At 60.8% G+C, this 12,710-nt stretch overlaps 1 protein-coding gene across 1 annotated transcript in view; it reads left to right on the top strand.

Moving 5' to 3' along the window:
* Positions 1 to 551: 551 nt before the first annotated feature.
* Positions 552 to 12,710, top strand: part of LOC140408485 (uncharacterized) — a 51,325-nt gene continuing 39,166 nt past the window's right edge. Inside the window, exon 1 of the mRNA XM_072495738.1 lies at positions 552 to 716. Coding sequence (XP_072351839.1) covers positions 653 to 716 — 64 coding nt within the window. The 5' untranslated portion in view covers positions 552 to 652. The remainder of the gene's footprint in view (positions 717 to 12,710) is intronic.

The following is a 12,710-nucleotide window of genomic DNA, read 5'->3' as shown; positions in this document are numbered from 1 at the left end:
TCCCTTCATGTATTAACAGAGAACTTCAAAAATCCTATTGTGGTAGTGTGGCCCTTTTAAAGAGAAATTGTTTGTGGGTTACGTTTATAGCACTGGAGCGCATAAGCCCTGACCAATGGCGAGCCCGGTGAGTGTGGACCTGGGAGTCAAGGAGTAAAGACCTGTATTATTTACCACTGTACCTGTATATAGTTCAACCTTATTATTGTTCCAATAAATAACTTTCTGATTCAAGCAGCCTCCTCGTAGATACCTCCGCGCTATTACACCTATGTTTAGTCAACCGATATCTATGAAAGAGAAATCATATTTAACAAATGTGTTAAGAGTTTTTTGAAGAAATAAACCAGCCTCAGTGACAGATGGGACGTAAGGTTTGAAACTGAGCTTTGCCTCAGCAGAAACTGAGCTTTGTGTGGCCTGAGTGATCTCCAGAAAGTGTTCATTTTACAGATCGTTTGTCCGGGAAACAACTTTTTTTATCTGATTAATCAATAATTAACACTCTGTTTGTTCCCTTTGATTTAAAGATTGTGCAAGGTCCTGTATTTAAGCCAAGCAATTCTGGTGATAACAGAACAGTTTGGAGTGAGGCGCAGTCTACAGCAGCACAATAGTGAACGAGTAAAGAACTTTCTGCAAGTAAATCACAATGAACAGTAAAATTACTGTCACCGTCATCGCTTTCTTCATACTGTACCTGTCACCAACGCAATGTAAGAAATCATTCTGAGAAACGTATTGTATCTTTAACCATCATTTAGTCGTCTTACTCATCTAGTCATCTGCTCAGCTAGGGGCTGTGGCCAGGTTGCTCTTCACTGATCAGCAAGGAGATTGAGCTCAGTAAGAATATATTTTAGTGTTGTATGTGTCTGGCTCTGTGCATGCGGTGTATGTGTGTCTGTGTGCATGTTGTGTGTATGTGTGGTGTGTGTGAGTCTGTGTGTTTGTGCATGTGGTGCATGTGTCTGCGTGTGGTGCATGTGTGAGCATGTGGTGTGTGTCTGTGTGTATGTGGTGTCCGTGTGTGCACGTGGCGTGTGTCTGTGTGCATGTGGTGTGTGCATGCATGTGGTATATGTGTGTCTGTGTGCATTATGGTGTGTGTTTGTGCGTTGGTGTATGTGTGCATGTGGTGTGTGTGTGTCTGTGCATGTGGTGTGTGTGTTTGTGCATGTGGTGTAAGTGTGTCTGTGCATGTGGTGTGTGTCTGTGTGCATGTGGTGTGTGTGTTTGTGTCTGTGTGCATGTGTGTGTGCATGCATGTAGTGTATGTGTGTCTGTGCATGTGGTGTGTGTGTGTCTGTGTTCATGTGGTGTATGTTTGTGCATGTGGTGTGTGTGTGTCTGTGTGCATGTGGTGTATGTTTGTGCATGTGGTGTGTGTGTGTCTGTGTGCATGTGGTGTGTCTGTGTGCATGTGGTGTGTGTGTGTGCATGTGGTTTGCATCTGTGTGTACGTGGCGTGTGTGTGTGTGTTTGTGTGGATGTGTGCATGCATGTGTGTGTGTATGTGCATGTGGAGTGTGCGTGTGTCTGTGTGCATGTGGAGTGTGTGTGTATGTGCATGTGGAGTGTGTGTGTGTCTGTGTGCATGTGATATGTGTGTGTCCCAGCCCCCCCTCACTGTCCCAGCTTCCCCTTATGGTCCCAGCTCACCCCTCACTGTCCCAGCTCCCCCCCCCTCACGGTCCCAGCTCCCCCCTCACTGTCCCAGCTCCCCCCCTTACGGTCCCAGCTCCCCCCCTTACGGTCCCAGCTCCCCCCTCACGGTCCCAGCTCCCCCCTCACGGTCCCAGCTCCCCCCTCACTGTCCCAGCTCCCCCCCTCACGGTCCCAGCTCCCCCCTCACGGTCCCAGCTCCCCCTCACGGTCCCAGCTCCCCCCTTGATGCGACCAGCAATTCACTGAGAGACACGTTGAGAAGTAAACTGTAGTTTTAATCAGCTTACAACTGAACCTGCCTGTGACTGGTACAACAATGAATGCGGCCCCGCAGGTCAACTGCCTTTATACTTCCTGTAAGGGGTGGAGCCATGGGCGAGCCCGTACATGCCCCAACATATCCCCCTGTGGGTGAAGCCGTACAATGGCCCATAGGTGGAGCCCACAGGGTTAAACACATAATGTAATACGATACAGCAGTAACATGATATCACAGTGCACTGGTGAATTAACAGTAGTTCCATTCACCACATTCACCCCCTGTTTAAAAAATGAAGTCCAGCGGGGGTGACGGGTTTACAGATTCAGTTGGTCTGGTGCCCGGATCGTACGTTACGTCCGCCGAAGCACTGGTGTTGCAGCCATTTCGGGTGTCTGTGGAGCTGGGCCTGGAGCAGGCACAGGCATGGACTCCTGGAGCGGCTCTTCCGGAGCTTCATTCCTGTGGACCGGTGCGGCGGGTGGGAGTGAGTGCGAGAACCAGATCGGGGTAGGGGCGCTGAACATGGGAGGTTGGATAGTGATAGGGGCGCTGAACATGGGAGGATGGATGTGACCTAGTGTGGGGGATGCAGTCGTGGTCGTGGTGCCGGAGCCTGCGGGTGCCAGGTCCCGGAGGGAGACGGTATCCTGCCGGCCATCGGGGTGGCTGATATACGCATAGTGTGGGTTGGAGTGCAGGAGCTGGACCCTCTCTACCAGGGGGTCGGTCTTATGGCTCCGAACATGTTTTCGGAGGAGGACTGGACCCGGTGTCATCAGCCAGGGTGGAAGCGAGGCCCCTGAGGTAGCTCCCCTAGGGAAAACTAACGAGCGGTCATGAGGAGTCTGGTTTGTGGCCGTGCAAAGGAGAGACCTAATAGAGTGGAGCGCATCGGGGAGGACCTCCTGCCAGTGAGAAACCGGGAGATTCCTGGACCGCAGGGTCAGTAGAACGGTCTTCCAGACCGTCGCGTTCTCCCTCTCCACCTGCCCGTTTCCCCGGGGGTTATAACTGGTCGTCCTGCTCGAGGCGATGCCCTTACTGAGCAGGTACTGACGCAGTTCGTCGCTCATGAACGACGAGCCCCTGTCGCTGTGGACATAGCTGGGGAAACCGAACAGGGTGAAGACACTATGCAGGGCTTTGATGACTGTGGGAATGGTCATATCGGGGCAGGGAACGGCGAACGGAAAATGGGAGAACTCGTCTATGATGTTCAGGAAGTACGTGTTGCAGCTATTGGAGGGGCGGGGCCTTTTGAAATCGATACTGAGGCGTTCAAAGGGCCGGGACGCCTTCACCAGGTGGGCCTTATCCGGTCGATAGAAGTGCGGTTTACACTCCGCACAGATTTGGCAGTCTCTGGTTACAGCTTTGACCTCCTCGATGGAGTAGGGCAGGTTGCGGGCCTTGATGTAGAGGGCGAGCCGGGTGACCCCCGGGTGGCAGAGGTCATCGTGGATAGCACGTAATCGGTCATCTTGCGCGCTGGCGCACATGCCGCGGGACAGGGCATCTGGGAGCTCGTTGAGCTTCCCAGGACGATATACTATATCGTAGTTATAGGTGGAGAGTTCGATCCTCCACCTCAAGATCTTGTCGTTCTTGATCTTGCCCTGCTGCGTATTGTCAAACACAAAGACCTCTGAGGCATCGCTCTCCACCTGGAAGGGGGCGGACTTGTCCACCGCGCGTATTGCAGCTTTGGCGATGTCCGCCTTGATGCAGTTGAAGGCCTGGCGGGCCTCGGCTGCCAGTGGAAAAATGGTGGCCTTAAATAGTGGGGGGGCTTTGTCCGCATACTGGGGGACCCACTGGGCGTAATAGGAGAAAAATCCAAGGCACCTCTTCAGGGCCTTGGGGCAGTGACGGAGAGGGAGTTGGAGGAGGGGGCGCATACGGTCAGGGTCGTGCCCTAGGACCCCGTTTTCCACGACGTAGCTGAGGATGGCTAGCCTGGTTGTGCGGAAAACGCATTTCTCTCTGTTGTAGGTGAGGTTGAGTTTTTGGGCGGTTTGGAGAAATCGGTGGAGGTTGGCGTCGTGGTCCTGCTGATCATGGCCGCAGATGGTTACATTGTCCAAGTACGGAAACGTGGCCCGCAGCCCGTACTGGTCCACCATTTGGTCCATTGCTCGTTGGAACACCGAAACCCCGTTTGTGACGCCAAAGGGGACCCGGAGGAAATGGAATAGGCGGCCATCTGCCTCAATCGCCGTGTAGTGGCGGTCCTCCGGGCGGATTGGGAGCTGGTGATATGCAGACTTCAGATCTACCGTAGAGAACACGCAGTAGTGCGCGATCTGATTTACCATGTCTGCAATCCGGGGAAGGGGGTACGCATCGAGTTGCATAAACCGGTTAATGGTCTGGCTGTAATCAACCACCATCCGGAACTTTTCCCCGGTCTTGACAACCACCACCTGAGCTCTCCAGGGGCTGTTGCTGGCTTCTATGACCCTTTCCCGCAAGAGACGCTGGACCTCGGACCTAATGAACGTCCTGTCCTGCATACTATACCGCCTGCTTCTGGTGGCTATTGGCTTACAATCAGCGGTGAGGTCCGCAAAGGGGGGGGCAGGGTCAATTTTTAGGGTCGCGAGGCTGCGTATGGTGAGTGGGGGCAGGGGCCCCCCGAATTTAAGAGTTAGGCTCCTGAGGTTGCACTGAAAATCGAGTCCTAAGAGAAGAGGAGTGCAGAGGTCTGGGAGCACATATAGTTTAAAATTAGTGTACTCAGCGCCCTGGATCGCTAGGGCTGCAGTAGTGCACCCTTGGATTTGCACCGAGTGCGACCAAGAGGCGAGGGAGATAGTTTGTCGTGTCGGGAATATTGGGAGCGAACGTCTTCACATGTCCTGGTGAATGAAGCTCTCTGTGCTCCCGGAGTCAAAAAGGCAAGGTGTCTCGTACCCGTTTATTCGGACGGCCATCATGGAGCTCCGGAGGTGCTTCAGTCGCGACTGGTCCAGGGTGACCGCGCTGAGCTGGGGGTAGCCGGCGGTGATCGGAGGTGCTGGGGCGGCCCCGTGATGGCTGCTGTCCATGTCGTTCGTACATCTCAGGCGGTGTAGCAGATGGTGGCCAAGATGGCGGCCCCCATTGGTCAAGCGTGGTGGGCGGTGAGGACGATGGCGTCCAAGATGGCGGCCTCCATGGGTCGCACGTGGCCGGCCGCGCAGGGGAGGATGGCTAAGATGGCGGCCCCGATTGGTCGCACGTGTTGTGCGGAGGCGGAGTCGGCAGACACGCTGTCACTTTGCGGGGTCTGCGGGCATTTGGATCGGGTCTGTGAGTTCGAGTTTTTAGACCTGGCCAGGCAGACCTTGGCGAAGTGTCCATTTCGCCCACAGTTACTACAGTTCGCATTGCGGGCCAGGCAGTGCTGTCGGGGGTGTTGAGACTGGCCGCAGAAATAGCAGGGCAGCCCCCCATGACGGGCGGGTGGCCGCGCGGCACAAGCCTGGGGTAGTCTCTGGTCGGGGGCCCATGAGGCGGTTGCGTGCTCGGCGGGGAACGCAGTAAGGCTCTGAAACGCGACCTCCAGAGAGGGAGCTATTGTTACCGTGTCCTCCAGGTCCTGGGCCCCTTTTTCGAGCAGGCGCTGTCTTACATAGTTCGATCGGACCCCTGCCACGTAAACGTCTCGGACAGCGAGCTCCATATGCTGAGGGGCCGTAACGGCCTGGTAGTTACAGTTGCGCGCTAGGGCTTTGAGGTCGCGTAGGTAGTCATCTAGCGACTCCCCGGGACGCTGGTGGCGAGTGGTGAAGATGTGTCGCGCGTAGACCTCGTTCACGGGCCGTACATATATGCGTTCGAGTAGTGCGAGGGCCTCTGTATAGGACGCGGCGCCGTCGAGCTGGACAGAAATACGATGGCTCACCCGTGCGTGTAGAAGACTCAGTTTCTGTTCGTCAGTGACGGATGGCGTAGACGACACAGCGAGATAGGCCTTGAAGCATCAAAGCCAGTGCGAAAAAATTTCTCGCGCCTCCGCGGACTGTGGATCGAGTTCCAGACTATCAGGTTTGAGGGCTGATTCCATAGTAGTATTTTAAGCTGATTAAATTGATGCGACCATCAATTCACTGAGAGACACGTTGAGAAGTAAACCGTGGTTTTAATCAGCTTACAACTGAGCCTGCCTGTGACCGGTACAACAATGAATGCGGTCGATGCTGGGGTCCTTTGTTGTCAACCAAGATGGTGGCGTCCATGAATCGCACGCGGCCAGGGGTGGACAAAATGGCCACCCCCATGGATCGCACGTGGTCGGGGGTGGACAAAATGGCCGCCCCCATGAATCGCACGTGGCTGGGGGGTCACAAGATGGCGGCACCCATCCTCCCCTCGTGGTGCCCAGGACCCAAAATGGCGGCGCCCGCGGGTCGCACATAGGGCGCTGGGGGGGGGGTTGGGGAGCGTTTGGGATGTGCTGGGCTCATTCTTCTCCGGGGATTGCGGCGACCCCCCCGGGACCGGCACACTGCCGCGTAATGGCCCTTCTTGCCGCAGCTTTTACAAATAGCTGCGCGGGCCGGGCAGCGCTGCCGGGGGTGTTTCGCTTGTCCGCAGAAATAGCAGCGGGCCCCCCCGGGATGGTCTGGCGCTTTAACCGCGAAAGCTTGCGAGGGGGGGGGGGTTTGTCGCGACGGGGGTCCACGGAGCCCAAGGGGCTGCTGCGCTGTTGGGGCCGTATGTGCGGGCGTTTTGCGAGGCCACATCTAGGGAAGCTGCAAGGGCCCGTGCCTCTGAGAGTCCTAGCGACTCTCTTTCTAAAAGTCTTTGGCGGATTTGGGGAGAGTTCATACCTGCCACAAATGCATCACGAATTAGCATGTCCGTGTGTTCGATCGCGTTCACCGGCGGGCAGCTGCAGCCCCGTCCCAAAATTAGCAGCGCGGCGTAGAATTCCTCTAGCGATTCTCCGGGACTTTGCCGTCTCGTCGCGAGTTGCTGCCGCTCGTAGACCTGGTTAACGGGCCGAACGTAGATGTTCTTCAGCAATGCGAGCGCCGTTGGGAAATCCTCTGCGTCTTCTATGAGAGGGTAAATTTCCGGGCTTACCCTCGAATGCAGGACCTGCATTTTCTGGTCTTCTGTGATCCGGCCGGGGGCCGTTGGGAGGTAGCCTTCAAAGCATGCGTGCCAGTGTTTAAATACTGCTGCCGAGTTCGCTGCGTGGGGGCTGATCCGCAGGCTTTCCGGGGCGATCCGGAGCTCCATAGTCTTTTAAGCTCGCCTAATAAATTGTAGCGCAAAATGACTTACGAGAGCGACGAGAAGTGATGAAGTCGATCCAGGCTTTATTAAGCGAGACTTGTCCCCAGCAGCTCAGCAACAGAATGAAGCTGCGGGGAGAAGCTCGGGTTCTTATACTCCGCCTTCTGGGCGGAGCCAGGAGTTGGCAGCCAACCAGGACCCAGGATCTGTCAGCCAATAGCATCACGGCTTCACAGTCCCACATGACCCCTAATACATACCACCACACCCATCTCCGCCCTCACTGTCCCAGCCCCCCCTCACTGTCCCTGCTCCCCACTCACTGTCCCACCTCCCCCTCACTTACCCCGCTCCCCCTTCACTGTCCCAGCTCCCCCTCACAGTCCCAGCTCCCCCCTCACAGTCCCAGCTCCCCCCTCATTGTCCCTGCTCCCCCCTCACTGTCCCAGCTCCCCCTCACTTACCCAGCTCCCCCCTCACAGTCCCAGCTCCCCCCTCACTGTCCCTGCTCCCCCCTCACTGTCACACCTCCCCCTCACTGTCCCTGCTCCCCCCTCACTGTCACACCTCCCCTTCACTTACCCAGCTCCCCCCTCACTGTCCCTGCTCCCCCTTCACTGTCCCAGCTCCTCCCTCACTGTCCCAGCTCCCCCCTCACAGTCCCATCCCCCCCTCATTGTCCCGGCTCCCCCTCACTGTCCCAGCTCCGCCTTCACTGTCCCTGCTCCCCCCTCACTGTCCCAGCTCCCCCTCACTGTCCCTGCTCCCCCCTCACTGTCCCAGCTCCCCCCTCACTGTCCCAGCTCCCCCCTCACTGTCCCTGCTCCCCCCTCACTGTCCCAGCTCCCCCCTCACTGTCCCAGCTCCCCCCTCACTGTCCCAGCTCCACCCTCACTGTCCCTGCTCCCCAATCACTGTCCCCCCCCCTCATTGTCCCTGCTCCCCCCTCACTGTCCCTCGCCCCTCACTGTCCCTGCTCCCCCCTCACTGTCCCAGCTCCGCCTTCACTGTTCCTGCGCCCCCCTCACTGTCCCTGCTCCCCCCTCACTGCCCCTGCTCCCCCCTCACTGCCCCTGCTCCCCCCTCACTGTCCCTGCTCCCCCTCACTGCCCCTGCTCCCCCCTCACATTCCCAGCTCCCCCCTCACTGTTTCAGCTCCCCCCTCACTGTCCCTGCTCCCCCCTCACTGTTTCAGCTCCCCCCTCACTGTCCCTGCTCCCCCTCACTGTCCCAGCTCCCTCCTCACTGTTTCAGCTCCCCCTCACTGTCCCAGCTCCCCCCTCACTGTTTCAGCTCCCCCCTCACTGTCCCTGCTCCCCCCTCACTGTCTCAGCTCCCCCCTCACTGTCCCTGCTCCCCCCTCACTGTCCCAGCTCCCCCCTCACAGTCCCTGCTCCCCCCATCACTGTCCCTGCTCCCCCTCATTGTCCCTGCTCCCCCCTCACTGTTTCAGCTCCCCCTCACTGTCCCAGCACCCCCCTCATTGTCCCAGCTCCACCCTCACTGTCCCTGCTCCCCCCCTCACTGTCCCAGCTCCCCCCTCACTGTCCCTCCCCCCTCACTGTCCCAGCTCCCCCCTCAATGTCCCAGCTCCCCTTCACTGTCCCTGCTCCCCCCTCACTGTCCCAACTCCCCCTCACTGTCCCTGCTCCCCCCTCACTGTCCCAGCTCCCCCCTCACTGTCCGTGCTCCCCCTCACTGTCCCAGCTCCCCCCTTACTGTCCCTCCCCCCTCACTGTCCCAGCTCCCCCCTCACTGTCCCAGCTCCCCCCTCACTGTCCCTGCTCCCCCCTCACTGTCCCAGCTCCCCCCTCACTGTCCGTGCTCCCCCTCACTGTCCCAGCTCCCCCCTTACTGTCCCTCCCCCCTCACTGTCCCAACTCCCCCTCACTGTCCCTGCTCCCCCCTCACTGTCCCAGCTCCCCCCTCACTGTCCCTGCTTCCCCTCACTGTCCCAGCTCCCCCCTCACTGTCCGTGCTCCCCCTCACTGTCCCAGCTCCCCCCTTACTGTCCCTCCCCCCTCACTGTCCCAGCTCCCCCCTCACTGTCCCAGCTCCCCCCTCACTGTCCCTCCCCCCTCACTGTCCCTGCTCCCCCCTCACTGTCCCTGTTCCCCCTCACTGTCCGTGCTCCGCCATCCACCTGCCCCACCCTGCCATCCACATGCCCCATCCTGCCATCCACCTGCCCACCCTGCCATCCACCTGCCCCACCCTGCCATCCACCTGCCCCACCCTGCCATCCACCTTCACCCCTCTGCCATCCGCCTGCCCCACCCTGCCATCCACCTGCCCCATCCTGCCATCCACCTGCCCCATCCTGCCATCCACCTGCCCCACCCTGCCATCCACATGCCCCATCCTGCCATCCACATGCCCCATCCTGCCATCCACCTACCCCACCCTGCCATCCAACTGCCCCACCCTGCCATCCACCTGCCCCACCCTGCCATCCAACTGCTCCCCTCTGCCATCCACCTGCCCCACCCTGCCATCCACATGCCCCACCCTGCCATCCACCTGCACCCCTCTGCCATCCGCCTGCCCCACCCTGCCATCCACCTGCCCCACCCTGCCATCCAACTGCTCCCCTCTGCCATCCACCTGCCCCACCCTGCCATCCACATGCCCCACCCTGCCATCCACCTGCACCCCTCTGCCATCTACATGCCCCACCCTGCCATCCTCCTGCCCCACCCTGCCATCCTCCTGCCCCACCCTGCCATCCACCTGCTCCCCTCCGACATCCACCTGCCCCACCCTGCCATCCACCTGCCCCACACTGCCACCCACCTGCCCCATCCTGCCATCCACCTGCCCCATCCTGCCATCCACATGCCCCACCCTGCCATCCACATGCCCCATCCTGCCATCCACATGCCCCACCCTGCCATCCACATGCCCCATCCTGCCATCCACATGCCCCACCCTGCCATCCGCCTGCCCCACCCTGCCATCCACTGCCCCATCCTGCCATCCACCTGCCCCATCGTGCCATCCACATGCCCCACCCTGCCATCCACATGCCCCACCCTGCCATCCACATGCCCCATCCTGCCATCCACATGCCCCACCCTGCCATCCACATGCCCCACCCTGCCATCCACCTGCTCCCCTCTGCCATCCACCTGCCCCATCCTGCCATCCACCTGCCCCACCCTGCCATCCACCTGCCACAGCCTGCCATCTTCCTGCTCCCCTCCGACATCCACCTGCCCCACCCTGCCATCCACCTGCCCCACCCTGCCATCCACCTGCCCACCCTGCCATCCACATGCCCCACCCTGCCATCCACATGCCCCATCCTGCCATCCACCTGCACCCCTCCTACATCCACCTGCCCCACCCTGCCATCCACCTGCCCCATCCTGCCATCCACCTGCCCCACCCTGCCATCCACATGCCCCACCCTGCCATCCACCTGCCACAGCCTGCCATCCACCTGCTCCCCTCCTACATCCACCTGCCCCACCCTGCCATCCACCTGCCCCATCCTGCCATCCACCTGCCCCACCCTGCCATCCACCTGCCACAGCCTGCCATCCACCTGCCCCACCCTGCCATCCACCTGCCCCACCCTGCCGTCCACCTGCCCCACCCTGCCATCCACCTGCCACAGCCTGCCATCCACCTGCCCCACCCTGCCATCCACCTGTCACAGCCTGCCATCCACCTGCCCCACCCTGCCATCCACCTGCCCCACCCTGTCATCCACCTGCCACAGCCTGCCATCCACCTGCCCCACCCTGCCATCCAACTGCCCACCCTGCCATCCACCTGCTCCACCCTGCCATCCACCTGCCCCACCCTGCCATCCAACTGCCACAGCCTGCCATCCACCTGCCCCCCTCCGACATCCACCTGTCCACCCTGCCATCCACCTGCACCATCCTGCCATCCACCTGCCCCACCATGCCGCCCACCTGCCCCACGCTGCCGCCCACCTGACCCACCCTGTTGTCCACCTGCCCCACCCTGCCACCCACCTGCCCCACCCTGCCATCCACCTGCGCCATACTGCCATCCACCTGCCCCACCCTGCCGTCCACCTGCCCCACCCTGCCATCCACCTGCCCCACCCTGCCATCCACCTGCTCCCCTCTGCCATCCACCTGCCCCACCCTGCCATCCACCTGCCACACCCTGCCATCCACCTGCTCCCCTCTGCCATCCACCTGCCCCACCCTGCCATCCACCTGCTCCCCTCTGCCATCCACCTGCCCCACCCTGCCATCCTCCTGCCCCATCCTGCCATCCACCTGCCCCACCCTGCCATCCTCCTGCCCCAACCTGCTATCCACCTGCCCACCCTGCCATCCACCTGCCCCATCCTGCCATCCACCTGCCCCACCCTGCCATCCACCTGCCCCACCCTGCCATCCACCTGCCCCACCCTGCCATCCACCTGCCCCACCCTGCCATCCTCCTGCCCCATCCTGCCATCCACCTGCCACACCCTGCCATCCGCCTGCCCCACCCTGCCATCCACCTGCCCCACCCTGCCATCCTCCTGCCCCACCCTGCCATCCGCCTGCCCCACCCTGCCATCCGCCTGCCCCACCCTGCCATCCACCTGCCCCACCCTGCCATCCACCTGCTCCACCCTGCCATCCGCCTGCCCCACCCTGCCATCCGCCTGCCCCACCCTGCCATCCACCTGCCCCACCCTGCCATCCTCCTGCCCCACCCTGCCATCCGCCTGCCCCACCCTGCCATCCGCCTGCCCCACCCTGCCATCCACCTGCCCCACCCTGCCATCCACCTGCTCCACCCTGCCATCCACCTGCCACAGCCTGCCATCCACCTGCCCCACCCTGCCATCCACCTGCCCACCCTGCCATCCACATGCCCCACCCTGCCATCCACATGCCCCATCCTGCCATCCACCTGCACCCCTCCTACATCCACCTGCCCCACCCTGCCATCCACCTGCCCCATCCTGCCATCCACCTGCCCCACCCTGCCATCCACATGCCCCACCCTGCCATCCACCTGCCACAGCCTGCCATCCACCTGCTACCCTCCTACATCCACCTGCCCCACCCTGCCATCCACCTGCCCCATCCTGCCATCCACCTGCCCCACCCTGCCATCCACCTGCCACAGCCTGCCATCCACCTGCCCCACCCTGCCATCCACCTGCCCCACCCTGCCGTCCACCTGCCCCACCCTGCCATCCACCTGCCACAGCCTGCCATCCACCTGCCCCACCCTGCCATCCACCTGTCACAGCCTGCCATCCACCTGCCCCACCCTGCCATCCACCTGCCCCACCCTGTCATCCACCTGCCACAGCCTGCCATCCACCTGCCCCACCCTGCCATCCAACTGCCCACCCTGCCATCCACCTGCTCCACCCTGCCATCCACCTGCCCCACCCTGCCATCCAACTGCCACAGCCTGCCATCCACCTGCCCCCCTCCGACATCCACCTGTCCACCCTGCCATCCACCTGCACCATCCTGCCATCCACCTGCCCCACCATGCCGCCCACCTGCCCCACGCTGCCGCCCACCTGCCCCACCCTGTTGTCCACCTGCCCCACCCTGCCACC

Source organism: Scyliorhinus torazame, chromosome 3 (assembly GCF_047496885.1).
Source record: "Scyliorhinus torazame isolate Kashiwa2021f chromosome 3, sScyTor2.1, whole genome shotgun sequence".
Classification (NCBI taxonomy): domain Eukaryota; kingdom Metazoa; phylum Chordata; class Chondrichthyes; order Carcharhiniformes; family Scyliorhinidae; genus Scyliorhinus; species Scyliorhinus torazame.
Note: the sequence above shows the minus strand (reverse complement) of the source record. Positions and strands in the feature narration are given on the sequence as shown.